The 22,268-nt window shown below is 45.8% G+C and overlaps 1 protein-coding gene across 2 annotated transcripts; it reads right to left on the minus strand.

The window, feature by feature from the left end:
- Nucleotides 1–175: 175 nt before the first annotated feature.
- Nucleotides 176–20,487, minus strand: ADGRG5 (adhesion G protein-coupled receptor G5). 2 transcript variants are annotated; one of them, XM_053399239.1, is made up of 15 exons: nt 17,087–20,487; nt 16,808–16,898; nt 15,318–15,443; nt 13,829–13,944; nt 12,865–12,997; nt 12,267–12,414; nt 10,056–10,190; nt 8,610–8,726; nt 7,179–7,221; nt 6,408–6,517; nt 6,054–6,175; nt 4,295–4,563; nt 2,504–2,603; nt 614–888; nt 176–509 (listed from the first exon to the last, which is right to left on the minus strand). In XM_053399239.1, the coding sequence occupies exons 4-15, from the start codon at nt 13,887–13,889 to the stop codon at nt 418–420; spliced, it is 1,605 nt and encodes a 534-aa protein (XP_053255214.1). In that variant the 5' UTR covers nt 13,890–13,944; nt 15,318–15,443; nt 16,808–16,898; nt 17,087–20,487; the 3' UTR covers nt 176–417. The 2 variants fall into 2 exon arrangements, with proteins under 2 accessions (XP_053255214.1, XP_053255215.1); XM_053399240.1 differs by having other exon boundaries at nt 15,318–16,898.
- Between the last annotated feature and the right edge of the window lie 1,781 nt (nt 20,488–22,268).

The raw sequence follows: 22,268 nt of genomic DNA on the forward strand, positions 1-22,268 counted from the left end.
TCACCTTTCCTGCAAGAAGTTCAAGGTCGTGCACTTACTTCTCCTCCCCCATTTTCTTCTCACAACAACCCTGTGAGGTAGGCTAAGCCCACAGTCATCCAGTGAGCTTCATGACTGAGTGGAGATTTGAACCCCAGTTCTCCCAGGTCCTTGTCCAGCACACTGACCACTCTCTGTTTCTGGGCTACAAGTTCCATCATCCTTGACATTGGCCATGCTGGCTGAGGCTCATGGGAGTTGGAGTCCAACAACATCTAGAGGGCAACAGATTCCCAATCCCTGATTTAGACCACATGCATATACTTGCCTTCCTTCCTCCTCCTATGAAGATTCCCTTTTGGAAGGCAACACCCACTAAATTTCCAGAATTTGGGCATCCTTTTGTTCCAAGGCTTCGCCAGTCATGCAATGCTGCAGTCACTGAGATGAACGAGATAAACGAGAGCCCGTTGAGATGTTGTCCTGCGAATGGGACCTCAAGGTGCAGTACCAGAGGCAGATGAAAAGCCCTGTGAGCAAAGAGAGCAGCTTCAGTAGGCTTGGAGGGGCTGCAAATTGGAAAGCGTTAAGGAAGAGAAGCATTGGCTCCCAGCAACATGCTGAGCTCACAAACCTTGAAGTGAGTTGAGGACAGTGAACAGGAAGATCTGCGGGACCGAGAGCACCCCGAAGGAGATGAAAACTGACGCCCAGGTGGCACCCAGGAGGCAAGACAGCCCAAGAACCGTCACCATGTCCTTATAGGAATGCTCTTTCCGCTGCCGAGGACTGGCTCGGAGCTGCCTGAGCCTCCAAACCACCAAGGTCAAGACAGCTATATTGAAGACTATGGTGCCGCTGCAGTAAATCAGGTTGAAGTAATGCACTGTGGGGGAAGTGATCCAGCACCTGCAGGAGGAGAGAACTCAATGAGACACTTCCAGATTCTCTTTCTTCTTTTCATATGGGTGGGGGGAGAGAATACAAGAGGAGATTAGCCCCAACGCATCCCACAGGCCTCACAGGAGGAGGCCACAGTGCAGAAGGTCCTGTGTTCAAACCCCAGTATCTCCAGGTAGGGGTGCAGATTTAGGGGAGTGCAACCGATTCAGTCACAACTGAGCACAGAGCCTCAAGGGGACCATAAGGGATGCCGCAACAATGATGTAGAATGGAAGATGGGGCGAAGACTCCATATTTTCAGTAGTTAGCTGGCTATCATGGCTCTCCTAGTTTGAATTAGGATCTTTATTCAGCACACAAAAGGAACGAACACACATATGCTTAAGGACAGGTATCCTCTTCTCTCTCTCTCTCTCTCTCTCTCTCTCTACACACAGAAACAAAACAAAACACTATTGCTTAACTTACTATTAGTATGGGTTCTCTGGCAAAATTGCCAGGCCCACATTGAAAATGGTTAGGGATTTTTCCACTCTTTAGATCAAGGTATGTGCATGTTGCTGTGGGATCTGCTGCCTGCTTAAATTGCAATTTTGCCGTCACAAGCAGCACTTATATATTCTGTCACTTTCATTCGTTCTTTCTTTATTCCTTTGTTTGTAAGAACTTCTCGAGGGCATAGAGTCAAGGGCAGACACATATTCATAAAAGGATGGACGTCATAACTCCAGCAAAAGACCCCAAAGCTCTTGTAGGGGTGGGTTCAGGTACATACTGCAACAACTGAGGAAGGTGCTGACAGAGGCTCTAAAGTGTAGATGAGCTCCAGCCCTCCTCCTGAACCTGGAGCTTTGGAGGGGGGGCAGAGCAGCAGGGGAGGGTCACCACAGAGGCACTGCAAGTGAAACTAAGCCTAAGTGCCCATAACTGCATTTCCCCACTAGTTATGTGGCTGGGACTGATAGCAGCCTAAACATCTGGAAACCCCCAAGTAGGATAAGACTGCTATAAGTAGGATAAGACTGCTCACATGAATTCCATCACTTTTGCTTCTCCCTTCCCTCTCCCCATCACTTCCTCTCAGATTGTAAGCTTTGTGAGACAGAAACCTGGTGTTACTAAATAAAGAATGAAGAAGTGTGCATGCACACGAAAGCTCATACCAAGAACTAACTTAGTTGGTCTTTAAGGTGCTACTGGAAGGAAAAAAAATTTTTTGTTTTGACTATGGCAGACCAACACGGCTACCTTCCTGTAAATAAAGAATGGGTAGGCAAACTAAGGCCCGGGGGCCAGATCTGGCCCAATCGCCTTCTAAATCCAGCCCGTGGACGGTCAGGGAATCAGCGTGTTGTCACATGAGTGGAATGTGCCCTTTTATTTAAAATGCATCTTTGGGTTATTTGTGAGGCATAGGAATTCATTCATATATATTTTTCAAAATATAGTCTGCCCCCCCCACAAGGTCTGAGGGACAGTGGACCAGCCTCCTGCTGAAAAAGTTTGCTGACCCCTGAAATAAAGTGTCCCACTCACTGATGGCACTACATAAATCAATACCCACACGATGAAATAATTTGCTACTAAGACCATTGGTTCCCCCCCCCAAAAAAAAACTCACATGGTACTGTTGCGGTGAGCAGAGCTGGTTTTGATACCATAACGGCCATAAATTTGGCTGTTGCTCAGGAAGATGATCACCACTGCTAAGCCAGGGAACCCTGTTGGATCCAAGAATGCACAGTGGTAAAGGTACAAAGAAGATTCATGAGCACTGCGGTCCTAAGCACAACCACACATACAAGATAAAAGGCACACTCGTTGCATGTTCTACAAAGCTCAAGCCTATCCAGATTGCCTGCCACACAGCCTATGCCTGGAATAAATAATGTCATTTCAATGTCCGAAGCCACAAGAGATGCTCAAGGCCAATGTAAGTTAAACCAGCCTAAAGTTACACCAGATCCAAACTCTGCTCAGAAGCAGGCCTAATGCTGGATGGTTGAAAATAGTGTTTGGGTTACACCACCCTTTCTGCTGGTTTAACTTACATGGGGTTGCTATGTCATGTGGCCGAGATGAATGGGCTTAGGATCCAGCCTAAGTCTCCCACCCCTCTGGCCATGCCCCTGCTACACCCACAGAACATTTGTGCCGGCTCAATCAATCAAAACTTTATTATGGTCATAGACTAGCATAAGTAGGGTGGGGTATAGTCATTTAGAATCTGTCATATTTTTTGGAAGGCTAAAATGTATTAAAACAGAAGGTATATTTAAAAGATGATAAGAATCTAAAAGAATCTAAAAGAAGGGTTAGGAGCATTAAACAGATGTGGAAGAACATGAAAGGTTAGTATATAAAAGACTACAGCTGTCAATTTAGAGAGCACTCTGATGTGAGTGTTCACGAAATCTAGTTTGTGGCTCAGGTCATCATCCGACGAATTTTGAACACTGCTATGCAGAATCTGGCAACATTGTATGTTGTAGCAGGGTTGGTAATTGTGCCGGCTTAAAATCTGCTAGGCTCATTTCAGCCAGCTGGTTGCCAGCTAAGTCAGGATGGAGGAGTTATATGCCAGAGTATCTCTGGGTAAACCAAGGATGAAGGAGTTAACTCAGCCAACCTGATCCACACTTTCCAGACTAATACACAGTTATCCCTCAGTTTTCACACTTCTCTGAATTTTATGAGGCAGTTCTTGGCTCAAACAATACACCAAAATCCATATTTGAGGTTAAAATGTGGTTTTTCTCTCTATTTTTAAGTGTGTTTTAGGACAAAAGACATTCAAAAAGTGTATTCTAGGCTAAAATGCTGAATCTTCCTTGTAGGTGTGGCATAGATTTCCGTCCTCAAGCTGCCACCTTAAACAAGAAACGGGCTGCCCAGTGCAGGCCTAGACGCTTCAGTCGAATGCAAAGCAGAAGGTCATGCCCAGATTTTACCTTCAGGGAAGCACAGGGCAGAAATTCATAGGTTCTCATGTTTCTGCAAACCTACCTAATTCACACTTCCTGAAGCAACACACAAGCTGAAACACAGCAAGACTTCGAAATTTGCACTTCTTTGAATTTTGTGATCCAGTCTGCCAACCAAAATAGGCAAATACAAGTGTGTATATCAGGCTTCCTCAACCTCAGCCCTCCAGATGTTTTTGTCCTACAACTCCCATGATCCCTAGCTAGCAGGACCAGTAGTCAGGGATGATGGGAATTGTAGTCTCAAAACATCTGGAGGGTTGAGGTTGAGGAAGCCTGGTGTATATTATGGGGGAAGTTCGCACACATTGCTGTTTTAATGTTTCGTTTGCTATTCACAGAATCACAGAACTGTAGAGTTGTAAGCATACCAGAGATGGTTATTAAAAAGATATAACGGGGGGGGGGGGAATCATATTGATCCTCACCCCAGCCAACTGAACACAGTTTAAGGAGGTAGCGCATGATGTATGAGTTGTAGACTCGGATCACGAGCAGGTAGAGGTGGAAGCCTTCGATGGCCATCCAGGTCAGGCAGCAGAGCAGAGAGTAATGGAGGAAAGCGGCTGTGGCTGTGCACGGCCACGAAAGGCTGGCTGATGCTGGGAAGCTGCTGCCCAGGAAGGACACATTGAGAAGGAAGAGGGCTCCCAGAAGGTTCATGTGGATCTTTGTTGTGGAATCATGCTGGATTTTCCTGCAAAAGGTATTAAAATGGAATACAAACTGGAGAGTTTTGCTGACTCAGTAAAAGACAGGGCAGACACTGTGCTGGTATACTCTTTCCAGTACTTAATGGGATCTCAAGGCTGTGGAAGTGGCTTTAGGCATGAGATCTTTGCATCCTTTACAGCAGAATGCAAGGTGTATCTCCTGAGAAGCAAATCCCATTGAGTTCAATGAGACCTACTCTCGGGTACGTGTGCATATGATTGCAGTCTTAAAATTGTAAGGATTTCAGTTTTTTAAAAAAGGTCAAGTTACTAGATCTCATGGGGTGAGTTAAATACAGAAGGGGGAATCTGCAGACCAGGTCTTGATCAAGGTCTCCTTCCTTTGGGAGGAAGGGTGGGATATAAATGTAATAAACAAAAATTTAAAAAAGAGAGTGTTTGCATATATATGAGGGGAACCATCTACACAAATCTAGAGTGGAGTCCCTAAGATGGTTGGATGGCGCCTTGTATGTCTCCTTCCAGCAACTCCTGCAACCAAGCTGGTGCCAAATGTATTGCTCTGCTTTCCTTTGGACTGCATCAGCAAAGCCAACAGGAGGGTCTTGTCATCTGGGCAGCCCAGGACCTCCATACACATTGCCTAGGCTTGTGCCCCAAGGAGGTCACTTCAGTGCTGCTAACTCAGTAGTTTGACTTCACCCCCCAGAGGCGCACTCCACTGACTCTGGAGACAGACCGATGCCAACAACAAATTATGTGTAAAAATGTTATGCAAATGCTTTCAATGGAGCAACAGCTACCCCTAGTGGCAAGCAGAAGCTGGGAGAATATTTTCAAAGAGGAATGTTTTTATCAATCACGTATCCATAAATTTGTTAACAGAATCGTTTTATGAAGAGATGCTGGAGTTTTCAAAACAGCTATGAAATCCCACACTACCAAAACCGGCATAGAAGAACCCCAAACAACTATACAGTGGTACCTCGGGTTACATATGCTTCAGGTTACATACGCTTCAGGTTACAGACTCCGCTAACCCAGAAATAATACCTCAGGTTAAGAACTTTGCTTCAGGATGAGAACAGAAATCGTGCTCCTGTGGCACAACAGCAGCAGGAGGCCCCATTAGCTAAAGTGGTGCTTCAGGTTAAGAACAGTTTCAGGTTAAGAACGGACCTCCAGAACGAATTAAGTACTTAACCCGAGGTACCACTGTAATTTTATTCTTCATAGTCTGGGGCTGGAAGCAGGCAATAGTTTTTCAGAGGTTTGAAGGAGCAACCATTACTCATGGTGCTTACAGTCATCCCCTCTTGCGTCAGGTCAGACAGGTGCTGCAGGTATTTGCAATGCTTCAAAAACCTGCACTACATATTTGACAGAAGCGTTTATACCACAGGAACCAAAATGCATTCCTAAACCACTATCAGATCTTATTAAAAAAAAATTGCCTGCCTTTAATCCAGGAAGCAACTTTCTTAGGTATTGACTGAAGGAGCACTGTACTTACCGGGATAAAATGTAGAAAATGATAGTGAGCAGGCATGCAAAAGCAGAGATACTGCAGCCTATGTTGGTGATATAGGTCAGAGGAGCCAGCAGAGATTCATCCAGAGTGGTTGGGGAGATTTGCTAAACAAGCAGAGAAGGAAGAGGATGCAAAGACAAAAACAGAAGGGATTCAGATGAAACGGATATGTATTCCCCCCAACAAGCTAGTTTTCTAGGTGCAAGAGACATTTTTTCATGGAGGAAAGTTCAGTCCTGGGAGCCTGTCTCTGCTCCCCCACCAACCCCACATCAGCTGCCTGAAGTGTTGCAGCCCAGAGAGAAGACCTGGGCCACCAGAGAGCCCTGCACTTACCACAAGGACAGCAAAGTAGGTGAGGTGGTTGCACTGGCACAGAACCATGCCCTCCCAGCTGATGTTAGTTGTGCAGCCTTCCTGGCTCCAGCTCCCCATGCTGCCCTCTTCTGCCAAAGGGGAGAAACCCAACCACACTCAGAAAGCAGCAGGAACAAGGGCCAAACTAGACAAGGGGCCACTGACATAACAAGCAATTGCATGCATACTTTTTTAAAAAGCAGGCAGCAGGCAGTGAAGGAGGGGCACATGTGTGTAGGATCCATAGAAGGTCCCTAGCAGAAAGGAGAGGAGGGCTTTGTCCCCTACTGTGGTCCTAATTCAGAGGTCAGGCACCCCATGCCTGCTATTTGCATTGGGGAAAGAGGGCGTTTCCATTGGCACAAATGAGAGGTTTCGTTTCAAAACAATGGGGGGGGGGGTTAATCCAAATCAGGGTCAGTGCAAGGGGCAAAGGATTAAAGTGCCCCACCTTCATCTCCCCATGTTGTTGCTGTTGTTGTTGTTTTGGGGGAAAAAACCATTCACACATTGGCTAATTGTGTGAACGGAGTCTCCTCTAATTTGGTCCTAATTAAGGCTGATGCCTCCAATCCTGTGAACTGTTCCATTCAGGATTATCACAGCCACAGTATCACAGCTTTTTTTTAAAAAAAAAATACTTGCATTTGTTCCTTTCCCTTGCTTATATTCTGCTTTTGTTAGTTTGTAAACCACTGGCGTGGAAATAGGAAGGGGAAAAGATGAATAAGAGGCAAATTCTGGCCTTACCTGTTCCTTCCAGCCAAAAAACACAGGCCACACTGGCATTGGCCTAGAATGGAACAGAGACAAGTTGATGAAAATGCTTTCCTACCTCTAGGGCAGAATTCCTTCAGTGCAACTGAAGAGGGCTTGTCAAGCAGATGGTGATGCCCAGCAACACAATCCCTGCCCTTCTCAGTCAGACAGTGCTAATGATGATGATGATGATGATGATGATTGCCCCCTCTTCACAGCTAAAATATAGGGATACGCAACCATGGCCTGTGCTTTGCACAGCAACCGACTTAAGCTTCCTCCTGTGTTCCTCATGTCCTACATTGGAATGTAAAAAGGGAGAAACCAGAAGCATGCGCCTTCCTCTGCCGAAGGGCTTCCTCTGCAAAACTGCCCCTCCTCAGAAATTATTAAGGACTAGAGGATTTATAGAAATACGACACTATTGGTGAAGCGCAACCGGAGATCACGGCTTGATCATCCAGGTAAAGAACACTGGAACATAAGGAGCCTGCTGGATCAGGCCAGTAGCCCATCTAATCAAGCACCCTGTTCTTATAGTGATGAACCAGGTGCCTATACGAAGTCCACAAGCAGCACCTGAGCACAAGAGCAGTTTCCAGCCTCTAGAATCCAGAAGCATTGCTGCCTCCAACTGTGGGTGCAGAATATAGCATCTTCCTGAATTAGCCGTCTTGTACGGTAGAACAATGTAGCTTTGGGGGTCAGGCATGTTATGCTGTGCACAGGGCTTTGCAGACCCCCCCCCCCAGTTGTTGGTGCCTTCAAATCCCCCTTTTAGGCCAGCCACATCTTTAGCTGCCCCACATTTGATGTCAGGTACAGGGTAAGTGGGCATGGCAGGATCAAAACAGCCTCACAGGCCAAGTGGGGAAGCCTGGCTGAAGGTTCCCCTCTGCTTTGCTGCAGTGTTGGAGCTGCAGCCTCACTGCCCTCCCAACTGCTTTTTGCAGAAAAGCTTTGCTTTATTCTCTCAGGAGCTGGTAAGAGGAAGGCAGGGGCAGCTAATGGGGTGTCTCCCATGCACTGTTGGCCTGCAGTTCTCATCATACCTGCCAATTGGCTATTGGGACTGATGGTAGGCGGAGTCTGACAAATCTGATTCCTGCATTGCAAGGAGTTGTTGCTGTTGATTTATTTATAACCCACCTTTTCCCCTGACAGGGATTCAAGGCAGCTCACAAATAAATAAGAATAGCAAAAAAATAATAATAATACCCCACCCTTTTTATCATTAAAAAACAAATAAACATTAATAGAATTAAAAACACCATATGGGTTCTATTAAAAACATACACATACAATAAACACAGCACAGCGCCAGCTGTACTGTGATTCCAAAACCTGGAGGGCACCACACTGACTAGTCCGGCACAGGATAAACGCTTACTGGGTGACAGCTGTGGCCACAGCACAACTCACCAGCGTATGGTTGTGCCAAAACCTGATCTCCACCGGTTGAATGAGTTGAGTAATGCTGATATTCCCAAAGGTGGCCCCTAAGATGTCATCATTCAGCAAGGTGTGGTTCTTTCTGTCCTATAAGGTAAAAAGTGAAAAAGACTTGGCATGGGATCACTGGGGAGTCTTTAAACACCCCTCCTCACAGTCCCTCCCCTGTTCAGTCAGTAGAGTTGATCAGCAGCAGAGCAGTCCACTCCATTGGGAACAACTGCTTTAAGGCACTCCAGGCACCTCAGGGTGGTTGCTGCCAACAGACCTGGCTTTCCCCACCCCTGTCCTTTACAGATGGAAAAGATGAAAAGGGAGGGAAGCCGCTGGGAATCTGTGGCAGGGAGACAACAAAGGAAGTGTGAGGAAACGGATGCAGTGGTGAACAGGGGGACTCATTTGTGATGACTGCCATGATATTCAAGTAAACCTAGGCTTTGTACATACACTCATGAGGCCACCCATTCTGCCTTCTTCCAGGTCCAAAGGGACCCATGTGTTGGTGATTGGGTGTGAATTGGAGGTGCATAAAATAGTCACTGTCTGTAAACCTTTAAAGCACATTCTTTTCCCTCAGAGAATTCTGGGCACTGCAGTTTGCTAGAGCTGCTGGGAATTGTAACTGCGAAGGGTTAACTACAGTGCCCAGAATGCTCTGAGAGAAAAGAATGTGCTTTGAATATGCTGTGAAGGTACAATGTATACACCACCTTAGTCACAGCAAGGCATGGCGACAGTAGTTGCACCCAAGTTTCTGTGGGAAGGGGGCTTTTGAGAAGAGATGTAAAGGATTAAAAAGAGAGAGAGAGTTGACATTGTGTAAGAGCCAGCAAGGGAGAACGGGTGGAGTCAACAGGGAAGCCCTCCCCAACACACTCGGGACCACAGCTGTGTTGACGGGTGGTGATGGGATTTGTAGGGCACCAGAGAATGCAGTGACAGAGCAGGTGATCTTCAGATGCCGAGGGTAGACAAGGAGAGGTCAGAGGCAAGGATATGTAAGATAAGAGAGTCATTAAAATGAGCCAGAAAGAGTCACATGAATTGGCTTACCTTTCCTCCACTGAGCTGAAAAGTTCCATGTCTCAGCAGAGTTTTATTGCCCCAGAGTTTTCCCCATGAAAATCCACTCTTTAAAGCTCAGTCAGCTCTGACGAGCTTTGAAGAGCGGGTTTTTGAGGGGAAAGCTGGGGGCAAAACAAAAAACAAGAAAAATCCCCTCAGACACAGAGTTTTTAAGCATGAACCTGTGCCTGGAAAGAGCAGGGCAAACGATAAGTGTGGATGTCCGCAGTGTAGCACAAATTAGGCTGGCTTTCCCATGACCCTTTTCGGAGTGTACGTGGCCACTGTCTGGGCCCAGTCTCCACCTCCGTGACCCCATTAACCAAACCTCAAGTTCCAGGGAGTGCCTACCTGGAAGAAGCAAGATGTTTTCAGGTAAATGCAGGTGAGCCGCATCTCCTTTGCAGCTGTGCCCTGGGCTCTCTTCGCTAGCTCAGCAGGGAAATGCATGGCATGTCGGGTTTGGTTCTTCACTGAGGTATTGCGCTGCTCAGAGCAAAACAGACATGTACACATTGGAAGGTGTTATTTTTCATTCAAAAGCATTTATATGCCACCCTCCATTTAAAAAAAAAAAAAATGTCAAAACAGTTTGCAATAAATAGTAAGAACAATGAAAACAGAAATTTGTAACTACAGGAACTGGGGCTTGCTAGAACTAGCATGGAAGACCAAGGAATGCCTGGGCAAATAAGCACTCAATAACTGGTAGAAACTCATCACAACTGATAGAATCATAAAACTGCAGAGTTGGAAGGCTCCCTGAGGGTCATCTAGGGTCATCTAACCCCCTGCAATGCAGGAATCACAGCTAAATAATTCCTGACATGTGGCCATCCAACCTCTGTTTAAAAACTCCCAATGAAGGAGAGTGCACTACCTCCCGAGGTATATCTATGGATAAAATAAATTTTAAAAAGCAGCCAACTGTTTTTCTCGTTGCATGTTGCTGTGAGGATCATGTAATGAGGCCCCTTTCCATTAATTAATTAATTGCAAACTGAGGCTATTTGTCCACATTCTTGAACCTGATCTGCAGGACACAAATACCCAGGACTGCATTCTGGAGGCCAGGTTAATGAAAAAGTGACAGAGCAGTCATGCTGGAGGGTCATCATCCAATGAGCAAGGAACGTACGTGAAGGGAAGCTGTGAAATAATAGCAACACATCACCGGGGTCTCATTTCACTTCCAAAAGGAGCATTTGAAGAAAAGCCCAGAGCAAATCACTTGCTCAAATATTCTTAAAATCAATCTGTTTGGAGGCTGTCAAAGCCAGACAATGTTCTCCGCGGTTGGGAATGGCATCCAACTGAAAGCAAACAGGGCCAACTTTGACCTTTCACTGAAGTTCTTCTCTGCATGGTTTTGTGAACATATTCGCATTCCTGGCATACCAAGAGCCATGCAGAAAGGAAGCCAGCCAGGACAATGGAAAATAATGCAGGAGAATATTAATAGAGCAGAATCATAGAAATGTAGAGTTCGAAGGAAGGAAGGAAGGAAGGAAGGAAGGAGCGGTGGTGTAGCAAGGGGGGCACAGGAGTGGTTGCTCCAGGCATAAAATGGTTAAGGGGTGCAAAATTTCAACCCCCGGGAGCTGCCTCAATACAGCTGTGCGCTTCCATCACTAGGCTCTGTTGAAAACGACTTCTCCATGCAAATCAGGAAGTGACCTTTCCAGACAACGGAATGTCTCTTCTTTTCTTATCTATATGGCTGTGATCTCTTGGGTCATGCGGACGCTGATAGGCAGTTGAATGCACATGTGTACTCTGTCCATTTCCCTCCAAGGAAGGAGAGTCCACCACCTTCCAATGCATTTTTTAAAAAATTGCATTTACATCCCACATTTTTCTCCCACCCACTGTCCCCACCTCTGCACAGCCTTGGGGGCTGGCAACCCATGCTACACCACTGGGAGTGAGTAGAGGAGGCCACTGCTGCCCATGAGCGTGCTGCCAGAGTCGAGGACCAGGAAGTGATACGCACTGAGCAGCAGTGTTGAGCACCCAGCAGTGGCAAGTGTTGGGTGCCAGGTGGTAGCAAGGAGCAGGAGGTGAGGGACTGTGCAGGGGCTTTTGCCTCTAGCAGCAAAATGCCCTGGGCTAGTCCTGACCCCTTTCCTTAAAATCAGCCATTTGAACACAAATATAGGTGGTTCCAGCAATGGGAGCCCATCCACACCTGCCCAGAGACATTGTAGACATATATGTACCAAGATTGCAATTGCCACTTCCGTCTTCCTTCTCCGCCTGGGGGATGGGCAGGGAGGGAAAGACAGGGGCAATCTAACCAAGGGGAGGATTTTCAAGCACGTATCACATAACCACACCTAGCACTGTGGGCAGCAGGATTGCACACTGAGGTTGAGCATGCTTGAGTCTGGATTGAGGAAAAACTGTGTCTTTGCGCTACAGGTGGGTTAGTGTGTTCACAGCCCCAGTCAAAACTTGGTGCATTTTCAAAGCATGTCTACCACTCTGTGTGCCTCTGCTGGGTATTCATTCTAGATAGCAAGAATCAGCAGCAGGGTGTGAAGATAGGGGGGAAATACTAACCATTAAGCTGTCGCTGCTGACATTCAGTCCTCTGAAATCGCTAAGATTTATCCTGAATATTAATGTTTGAATATTGTCATGCACAACAGTGAGATTCTCTGTCAGGAGACTGGTTTGCAGCAGGGTCTTCTCCAAATTTTCTTTGGCTCTGAAAGTGGAGAATTGTTGAGAGAAAGTGTGTAAATGCTTAAGGGTTGCACTTGGAAACACAGAGCTGCCAAGGGCCTCAATGCCACAGATTCTGAGGATTATTTACATACTTATCTCATTACATTCCTCTTACACCTTTCCTCAAAAGAGCTTAAGGTGCCGGTCATGTTTTCCCTCCTCCTCAGAGTCGTTTAACCCCCAACCCCATTTCTTCTCAGGGCACTTTGGAAATTGTAGCTGTCTGAGAGGAATAGAGATGGCCTAACATTCTCAGCATTCTTAACAAACTACAATACCCAGGATTCTCTGGGGGAAGTCATGACTGTGGTACAATACTGCTTTCAATGTATCATGCAGATGGGATCTGGGTTGTGTCTGGGTGGAGTTAGGACTTTCCCACTGCATTTGCTGAGGAAAAGAAACATTGGTATCTGAGATTGAAACTTACCTCGTCAGCTCCTTCCTTTCAGAGACACATCCTTCTTTCAGGTGCCTCTCAAATATTCTCATGGCTTTCTCCACATCACTCTTCGCGCCAAGATCCAAGGGTAGCCTGGTTGCTTTCCCGCTGGGTGCTGCCCCTTAGCAACAGCGAGGGAAAGACAGGCCATCAGTATAGAGGAAACAGCACATACTCCCACCATGAACGAATCAAAGAGTGCCCACATCACCTCCAGCAACAACACAGACCAGTGAGTCCCACACCATGCACAGGGAGAAGGGACACATAAATGTGGACCTTGGAAAATTAGGATTCCATAAGGACATAAGAAGAACCTGCTGGATCAGGCCAGTGTCACACCTAGTCCAGCATCCTGTTCTCACAGTGGCCAACCAGATGCCCTTGGAAAACCTGCAAGCAGGATTTGAGCACAAGAGCCCTCTCTCCTCCTGTGGTTTCCAGCAACTGCTATTCAGAGGCAGAGCATAGCCATCATGGCTAGTAGCCATTGATAGGCTTCTCCATTAATTTGTCTCATCCTCTTTTAAAGCCAGCCAAATTTGTGGCCATCCCTGCATGCTCTGGGAGTGAGTTTAACTGTGCACTATGTGAAGGACTTCCTTTTCTGTGTCCTGACTCTTTCAACAATCAGCTTCATTGGATGTCCACAGGTTGAAGCATGATGAGAGAGGGAGGAAAAACTTCCCACTCTCCCCTTTCTCTATGCATCATCTTATACACACCTATCATGTTGCCTCTTACTCCCCTTTTCTCTTAACTTAAAAGTCCCCAAAGCTCTCACCTTTCCTCATGGGAGAACCATGAGGAAAATACAGAAGGATGTTAATTTGATGGCTATGCCATATGGAAAAAATGAAGTGTGGCACCCCTGGGTCTCCCTGACACACAATTCCCTCTTAGGAAATCAGGATTGCCCACCTCCTAGCCCCTAATAAGACATCTTTCCTACCTGGTATCTGGTCCATAAAAGCTGCACATGCAAAGAGAAAAAGGCAAAATCTTGTGCCCATCTCTGTATTGCTGGAAAAGTAGCGCAGGTCCCCAAACACCACAAATGGCTGGGAGCTGTTTACAACGTGAAGAGGAAACTGAAATGAGGTAGAGTAAGGTTACGGGCACATTTGTGTATTTGGAAGGTGCAAGACAAGAAGAAGAAGAAACCCCCTTTCCAGACTCATCTGGGCTGCATTTAAAACAGGATAAAATATGACAAATAACATTAAATATATGGCGAAAAAATTAAAAACTGGGTCTGCAAATGCATGTTTGGGCTACCAGTGGGCCCCGCATCTGAAAAGTTTAAAGGCTGCTCCTGTAGTTAAAAAGCGGCCTTCAACAATTACACTTGCCATGGCGGGGATGGCACCATCACCTAGTGAGAAGGGAAAGTGGCCAACCAGCCTCCTGACTCTGAAGCCACAGAGGAGAGCAGGATCATTCAAGCAGCTGCTTGGCAAATCCCTTCCCCACCTCCAGCTCTGAAGCTGGAAGGAAGGATGGGGGCTGTTTGGCAACTGCATGGCAAATATGGAAAGCCCTAGCCACGCATGGCTAAACTGGCAACCCTCCTCTCTACTAGTCTTGCCTCTTCAGAGTGCTGGATACTTCCTGCCTGAGAGCATCCTGTGCACCTTAGGGGAATGGTGCCCAACATCGCCCACTCCTAGCCTCTCAGGCCTTCCCCTCAGGAAAAGCTGGGTGACTTGGCAACCTGGATGTTGGTGACTTTATTTTTTGGCTTGGCCAACATGGCCAGCCAGAAACTGTAGACCCTGGGTAAAAAGGATCTTGGAAGAGTCACTGTCCGTCAAATTAAACCATTCAGAGGAAACCCAAATTGCAAGGGACCTGAAAAAAGGCATTTGAAGCCGGTTTGGGCAGGATAAAGAAAACGAAAGAAGAAAGCTTATAAATGTGTGAAAACCAAATTGGGGCCTTCGGATAGAGCAGCCTATAAGCCTAATACTTAAACAATCAAGCACATATTGTGCCTGGGCATGCAGTTGTGCTAAGGGGGTGGGAGGTAAGAAATCTACACAATGGAATTTTTGTGTCCCTGTGTGGACAGTGGTGTGCCTATGTTCTAGCATCAAGGTGCCCACAAACATGACACGAGGAAGGCAACATTAGCATGGTGCAGGGACTCGGGCTCAAAAGGGACATTGTGGCATTTGATAAGTTCCAGAACTTGCTTTTATCCACAGTAGATCAAATTGTGACACACATTCTCAGCTCAGAACTGCAAATCTAAGCAAATAAGAGATGCAATCTAGTAAAAAAAACCACACTTTTTTTTGTTAACTGATACAGATTTTGTCATATGCTTAACCTCAACTGTGACGTTGTACGAAAGCGAGCTTTCCCCATTAATAACTGCATTTCACAGAAAAAAGACTTGAAATGCATTTGTTAAAAAAAAGAAAAGAATTATGACTCACTTTTTCCTTTATTTCTTTTTGTGTGTGTGTGCCTTATTTCACCTTAATGTGCCTTCAGTTTTCTGTGGCTGCATTTATTATGGCTAGGGGCCTCAAAAGCCAGAAGTGGTCCAGACCTCCAAAAACCTGGGATGCAAAGAAAGTAGAATTGTGGAGGCCTATGTGGAAAGGTTGGAGGAGTTGGTTATGCTTAGCCTGGTGAAGAGGCAATTTAGAGGCAAAATGAGAGCCATCTTCACACATCTGAAGGGGTCTTGCCAACATGATGAAGCAAATTTGTTGCTCCAAAGAATAATAAGACCAGAACCAACTAGAAAAGAAGAGATTGAGAGGTGATATGATTGCCATTTTCAACTATCTGAAGGGATGTCACATGGAAGATGGAGCAAACTTCTTTTCTCCAGAGGGGAGGGTCTGAACCATGGATTCAAATGACAAGAAAGGAGATTCTGACTAAACACCAGGAAGAGTTTTCCGATAGTAAGAGCCATTCACCAGTGGAATGGATTACCTCAGAAGGTGGTAGGCTCTCTTTCATTGGAGGTTTCTAAGTAGAGATTGGATGGCCATCTGTCAGGGATGCTTAAGATGGATTGCTGCATCACAGGGGTTAGACTAGATGACCCTGAGGATCCATCCCAACTCTACAATTCTATGATTCTATGGAACAAATTACAAGAAAGAGTATTTGGGCTAAACATTAGGAAGAATTTCCTGGTGGTATAAGATGTTCAAGAGTGGGAAATACTGCCTCCAGATGTTAGGGATTTTTAAAGGAGAAGCTGGATAGCCACCTATAACATTTGGAATCCCTTTCAACTCTGTGAATCAAAGATGCATGCGCACACACTCAACCTCAGGAGGTTAACTCCAGACTGGGAACAAGGCTGAAACCTGAAATATTCTGGTATATGCCGGGACACTCAAACACAACTTCTAAAAGAGAACCTGAACATATTCCCCCAAAGCAAAAATAGGAAAATGGATTTACTAGGGACCAGTATTAGTACAGCAGGGGTTGCCAACTATTTTGGACCAGGGGGCACTTCTTAAATGTTGAGAGAGTTCGGAGGGGGGCACACCAGTCACAAAATGACTGCCATGGGAGGATGACATAATGCAAAATCAGAGAGAATACAGTCATGGTGAAGTTTTTCCCATGATTGTATTTTCACACGATAATTTTGCATAGAAAATAAGACAGAAGCAGGAAAAGTGCATTAAAGGGGATGGCGAAACAGCAGAACCAAACAACTAATTTATCAATCACAGCTCTGACTTCACTTGCTTGCTACAAACAGAGGTGGGAGTAGGCAGGCCTGTTCATTTCACAGAAATGACTTAAAAGGGTACCTGCACATTTTGTTTCATAACTTTCTTTCTAAGGGGGCAGGAGACTTGCTTAAAAAAGAAAGAAAGTGCAGTGCCTGGGGTGTAGAAAGACACCCGGAGAATATGATGGCCTGATTTGGCCATGATAAAGCACTTACGTCCAACAGAGTCCTCAAGGAGAGTTAGGTCCCACCACGATGATTTTAATTTGTTTCTTTTGCGTGGCGTTCTTCTCCCATGTCAGCCTCACTGTAAGGTGCATTAGCATGTCATTAAAAAAACCCAAAAAACATTTCCTGGCCTATACAAATGGCTTCCTGAAGCAGGAAAAGGAAATTCTACATCAAACACTTGATCAAAATACACATCACTGTGCAAAAAGATTCAAATCTATCAGAGCTGAAAATGGGTGTGGAGGGCAAATGTTGACAACTCACCCGCACTCTGTGGAGTGTGCTGCTGCTTTCAGATGTTCAGACCACTGGAAAATGAACGTGGCTTGTTTCCTCTGCTAGCTTGTAAGCAAGTGAAGGCGGAGGCCTCGGATGCGATTTAGCAGCAGCAAATTTTGGACAAGCCACTCCCCTCGGGCCATAACTTCACCAGCTCCAGGACCTTGCAGAGAGATGTGATCTGAGGTCCATTCCCAGAATGCAAACCACAGACAAGCAAAGGCTGTGAAAGGGGGAAGGAAGGGGATGGAGATGACCAAGATATCCGTGAAAGGACTGCAGAGTTAAGGAGAAGTTCAGTTGAGGAAGTTGAGGAAATGCAGCAAACTGGCAGAGCAAAGAACACATCTATAAGCAGCACCTGCACCGGGAGAACTTTGTCAAACAGAAAATAAAGGCTTTTTCTCTCTCCCTGATCTGTAATGGCTATATCACCTCTCAAGAGGAATGTAATGGGATGTTTCTGATATTAGGGAACAGATTAACTGGTTTTAATATTGCATGTGTACATTGTTGCTTAACTAGAGATGAGGGTGGGGAGAATCTGTCAAACTCAGATTTGCCTGATTCAGTCTGGGCACAACATGACTCTGAAATGGATCCAGAGCCCACCTCTTAGAGGTGCCCGCAGCCTAAAGCAGCTAGGAATTACACTTGGAATTACAATGGAGCAAGTCCCCTTGGGAATGACAGGAGCTGATTATGTTCTGTCACTCTCAGCAAGAATTGTTTGAGGAGGAAACATGGAAAAAGGTAAAAAGCATTGATGGTAGTTCCAGGGGGCTGGCTAAGCTATTTTTGCAGCTTTTGAAAAAGCAACTGTGCTTTAGAGTTCAACGAGTGCATAGAGTGCAATGACACTCTATGGTTTACAGTTTCTGATTCTTTGTTTTTCTTTCTTTTTGTTATGTTTGTGTTTTTCTTTTTAAACAATCAATAAAATATGTAATATATATATATTAAAAGGCAATTCTAAATAAACCAAATATCATAAAGACACCGCAGGTTTCACTGTCCCTAATTCTGAGGAAACTAAACCTTGGGTAAGCGCCTGGGACCCCTGGAATTTCACACAGCTCAGAGATTGGGGCGATGTGCAACAACACTAGTCATATATCAGATCCCCTCTTAAAATCTCATTTCTGAGGTCTGGCAAGAAGGATCTCCCCATTTTACTTTGCTAGCCAACATTCCATGGCTACTGAGCATGCTTGGGCTTCTCTGGGCAACTTTCTGGAGGTGTGGGAAAAGTGTTGCTTCCTAGGTTTTTAATTTTTTGTATTTCTGCCAAACCCAGGATCCCCCAAAGCATGTTGACAGCTCCCTCTTGTTTCTCAGTGGCCCGATTTTGGCTACAATCCCTGTCAGTACTCACTACGCAAATTTGCTATTGGAAGAGATGGTGCTACTAGGTCCCAGAGGAAGAGACCACTGCCTTGCTGAACTTAAGTGTGTTTAGCTCTGCTCAGTGCCTGGATGGGATGCTAGGTTCCATGAAGTAACAAAACTTGGATATAAATGTAAGAAAAAGCTTTGCATAGAGGTATGAAGTCAATAGAAGCCCAATCAATGTTACTGAATGTGTGGAGAGCACACTTCTTCCTACATGTGCAGGATCCCTCTCTCATTTCCAGGAAGGCAAGATTATGAGCCAGCAAAGCACTCCATAGAGATCTGCCATTCAGTATTAAGATCCAGGTGTGACACATGAGAAATCCAAATTGAATGACTGAGGAGATGGAGGATTATAAGTCAGGGGTGGGGAGCCTCTGGACCCAGGACTCCCTATATGGTCCATAGGGCCGTTCTGGCAATGCCACACACAACCCCCCCCCCCAAAATCAGCTGATTGTTGGATCTTCAAAAACTCTGTTCAAAGTGCAGGTCAAAGTGCTTTGAACAGGGCTTCTGAAGACCCCTAAAGCCAAAACAAATGTCTCCATGGTTATTATGATGCCAGGTGATTGTTGACAGGTAATTAATTCTGCCCATACATCACACTTGGCCTGTGAGGGGGCGGTGAGATGACCATAAGTTGTTTTTTAGAATTGTTATGAATGTTTTAAAGTGTTTTAAAGGTATTTTAGGTAGTTCAGATCCACATTGTGGATCTGTAGGGTTAAAACAATGAAGGGTTGGCTTATTTATTTATTTCCTTAGTTTTCATAAATGATATGTCGAAGAACCTGCCTGGGAACGGAGATGACACAGAAGAGTGGGGGGCCGAGGAAAGAGAAAATGGCCTATTGTGGCTCTTTTTTGGTTCTTTTGAAAACCACTATCATCTGAGAAACCCAAGTCACACGTTGTGAAATATTGCCTGCATCCAGGGAAGCAAAAGATGCCTCCTCCATTGTGCAAAGAGTTACTGCACGTCCAATAAACACGGCTTGGAGGCAGAGGCATAAAGGAACATCTGCCAGCAGCTGGAGAGCTCCTCCCAACTCGGCCCACAGACATATCTTCACTTCTCTGAGCCTTCCCTTGAAAAGAATAGCAGGAATATCACACAAGGCAACCAGGAGGTATTGTTCACTTCTGAATTTTGAGTTGTTGCACTGACCTCAGCTCCTGCTGCCCTGCCAGGCCATGGGAGAGCGAGCAGGGCTTAGAGGCAGAACAAGATGGTCCCAGATTTAATCACTGGAAGCATCTCCCATAAGGAGGAGGAGTTGGCAGGCAGGTGATGGAAAAGACCTGACCCTGGGGGGTTGCTGCTGCTGATCAAAGAAGACAATATTGGACTACATGAAGAATACTAGTCACCCTCTTCTGCATCCCCTGATCAGCCAAGCCTGCCATACCTTGCCACCACAAAACACCATTCCTGTGGAAGAAGAAAAAGTGAGGAAAGGAGGCATTCCTGCAGACACATGCCTGGCACTTGGTGCAGAGGCCAAACCTGCTCTGGGGTTGTTCCAGATCATTGGGCTCTCTGGGATGCTGCTCTAGGACCTGAGCTCTGTGGGTTTTCCACTGGACAACCAAGCTGAGGAAGGCTGCCTCTGTGCTGGCTTCAACTGTTCAGCAGCACTACCTCATAAGTTGCTGGAGAGTTATCCTGGTTTACAACTAGTGGAGGCCCATTGGGCGGAAGGCAGGGAGACTAACACTAGGGTGGAATCTACACACATATAAAAGCCATGCTGAAAATGCTTTTTTAAAAAAATGCATTGAATTTTCCATAAGGCTCACCATCACCATCTAGTGTCACATTGTATATTGCACTTAAAACACACTGAAAACGTTTTATTTGCAGCTGTATAGCTGAGTCCCAGATGGGATGTGGGTGGCGCTGTCGGTTAAACCACAGAGCCTAGGACTTGCTGATCAGAAGGTCGGTGGTTCGAATCCCCGCGACAGGGTGAGCTCCCGTTGCTCGGTCCCTGCTCCTGCCAACCTAGCAGTTCGAAAGCACATCAAAGTGTAGGAAATAAATAGGTACCGCTCCCGCGGGAAGGTAAACGGCGTTTCCGTGCGCTGCTCTGGTTCGCCAGAAGAAGCTTAGTCATGCTGGCCACATGACCCGGAAGCTGTACACCGGCTCCCTCGACCAATAAAGCAAGATGAACGCCGCAACCCCAGAGTCAGCCACGACTGGACCTAATGGTCAGGGGTCCCTTTACCTTTACTAGCTGAGTCCCTAGGTGGAACTGGAACCAATGCCTGACAGACCTAACTAAAGTGGCATTCAAACACCCATTCCCTATGCACACACTGCATTTCCAGTGCTATTTTGTAATCTGTGTTCACATAATGGTATTCAAGATGCATTTGTAGCTGTACTTTGTTATAAAATACTACAGATCAATACACACACTGGGGTCTTTAAGCAGTTCCCAGCAGATCTCTAGCCAAGGTTTGAAAGCTTCCAGAAGTAGCTGTAGTTGTCTAACTGGCCACAAGCCTTATGCAACCAGGACAAATGTTCAATAAGTGATCGAAGACCGCTGCCAAAAGTAAGAGAAACTTAAGAGATGAATATCACCCCCCAAAAAAGAGCAAGACATGGAGTAGTTTTGCCAGCAGTTTTTGCAGAGTTCTGTGAGTTCTGTGTGTCACAGGAAAAGAGGAGCCAGCCTTTATAAAAAGAAAACTTGCCTACTAGCCTGCAGTGAATTATTGATAGGGCAAAGTCACACTTGTCTATGAAGGAGGAGTGAAATGAAACCTCCACAAGGCCACATGTGTAATGTGGTCCAAAGTTTAGCAAGCACATGCAGCTGCTGGTCTCTTATGCTCAGTTGAGCTCATGTTTGCCAACTTTGAAACCAAAGGAGGAGGTCCCTCAATAAAACATGCAAAATAAGCCACAAACCAATGAATAACAGATTAGTAATGAAATACATATTTATATAAGGTACAATAAGAGAATACACAACTATGTCTCACTGGAATAAATTTTATAGTAAGGGGGGAAAGCATCTGCCACTGGAATATAAAATTGTGCAACTGAACAAGTTTGTTTATTTCTATTCTGCACAAGTCTGATTTTGCTAGTCAGGGGGTGGGACAAAAGGCCCATAAGTGTAGAGCAGCCTTCCCCAACTTGGTGTCCTCCAGGTGGTTTGGACTACAACCCCTGTGCTGGCCAGGGCTGACTGGTGTTGCAGTCCAAAACAAATGGAATTGGGAAAGGCTAGAGTGGACAATGTGAACTAGGTAGACTGGTAGTTCTGACTTGGTTTCCTATGTCCCTATAATAGAAATGCAGAAATGACACAACTAATTTAAGTATTCTTTTGCAGATTGTGAAGCAGTGAGAGCAGCCAGAGGAACAGTCAGCAGGGACTGGGCGATTCACCCAAAATAGTTATCTGTTGATACAATTGCCTCTCCGTTCTGCATACTGGACCAACATTACTGAAACTTGCCAAGAGAATCAGCTATGCTTCCTATGAACTGAATCTCAGAGGCTGGGACTTCATGTTCAATGTTGAGGCTTTCCTCCTTTTGCTCAAGGGTGGCGCTGTGGGGAAATAAATAGGTACCGCTCCCGCAGGAAGGTAAACGGCGTTTCCGTGCGCTGCTCTGGTTTTCCAGAAGCGGCTTAATCATGCTAGTCACATGACCCGGAAGCTGTAGGCCAGCTCCCTCGGCCAATAAAGCGAGATGAGCGCCGCAACCCCAGAGTCAGCCACAACTGGACCTAATGGTCAGGGGTCCC

The sequence above is a fragment of the Podarcis raffonei genome, chromosome 8, assembly GCF_027172205.1.
Source record: "Podarcis raffonei isolate rPodRaf1 chromosome 8, rPodRaf1.pri, whole genome shotgun sequence".
Lineage (NCBI taxonomy): Eukaryota > Metazoa > Chordata > Lepidosauria > Squamata > Lacertidae > Podarcis > Podarcis raffonei.

What these genes read in the sequence shown, in the direction of transcription:
- ADGRG5 (XM_053399239.1), bottom strand. Translation starts at nt 13,889, where the DNA reads ATGGGCACAAGATTTTGCCTTTTTCTCTTTGCATGTGCAGCTTTTATG. An exon ending in TTTTATGGACCAGATACCAG is followed by an intron (nt 12,998 to 13,828) that starts GTAGGAAAGATG and finishes GCTGTTGCTAAG; the next exon opens with GGGCAGCACCCAGCGGGAAA. An exon ending in TCAGCAGCGACAGCTTAATG is followed by an intron (nt 10,191 to 12,266) that starts GTTAGTATTTCC and finishes TGCTCTGAGCAG; the next exon opens with CGCAATACCTCAGTGAAGAA.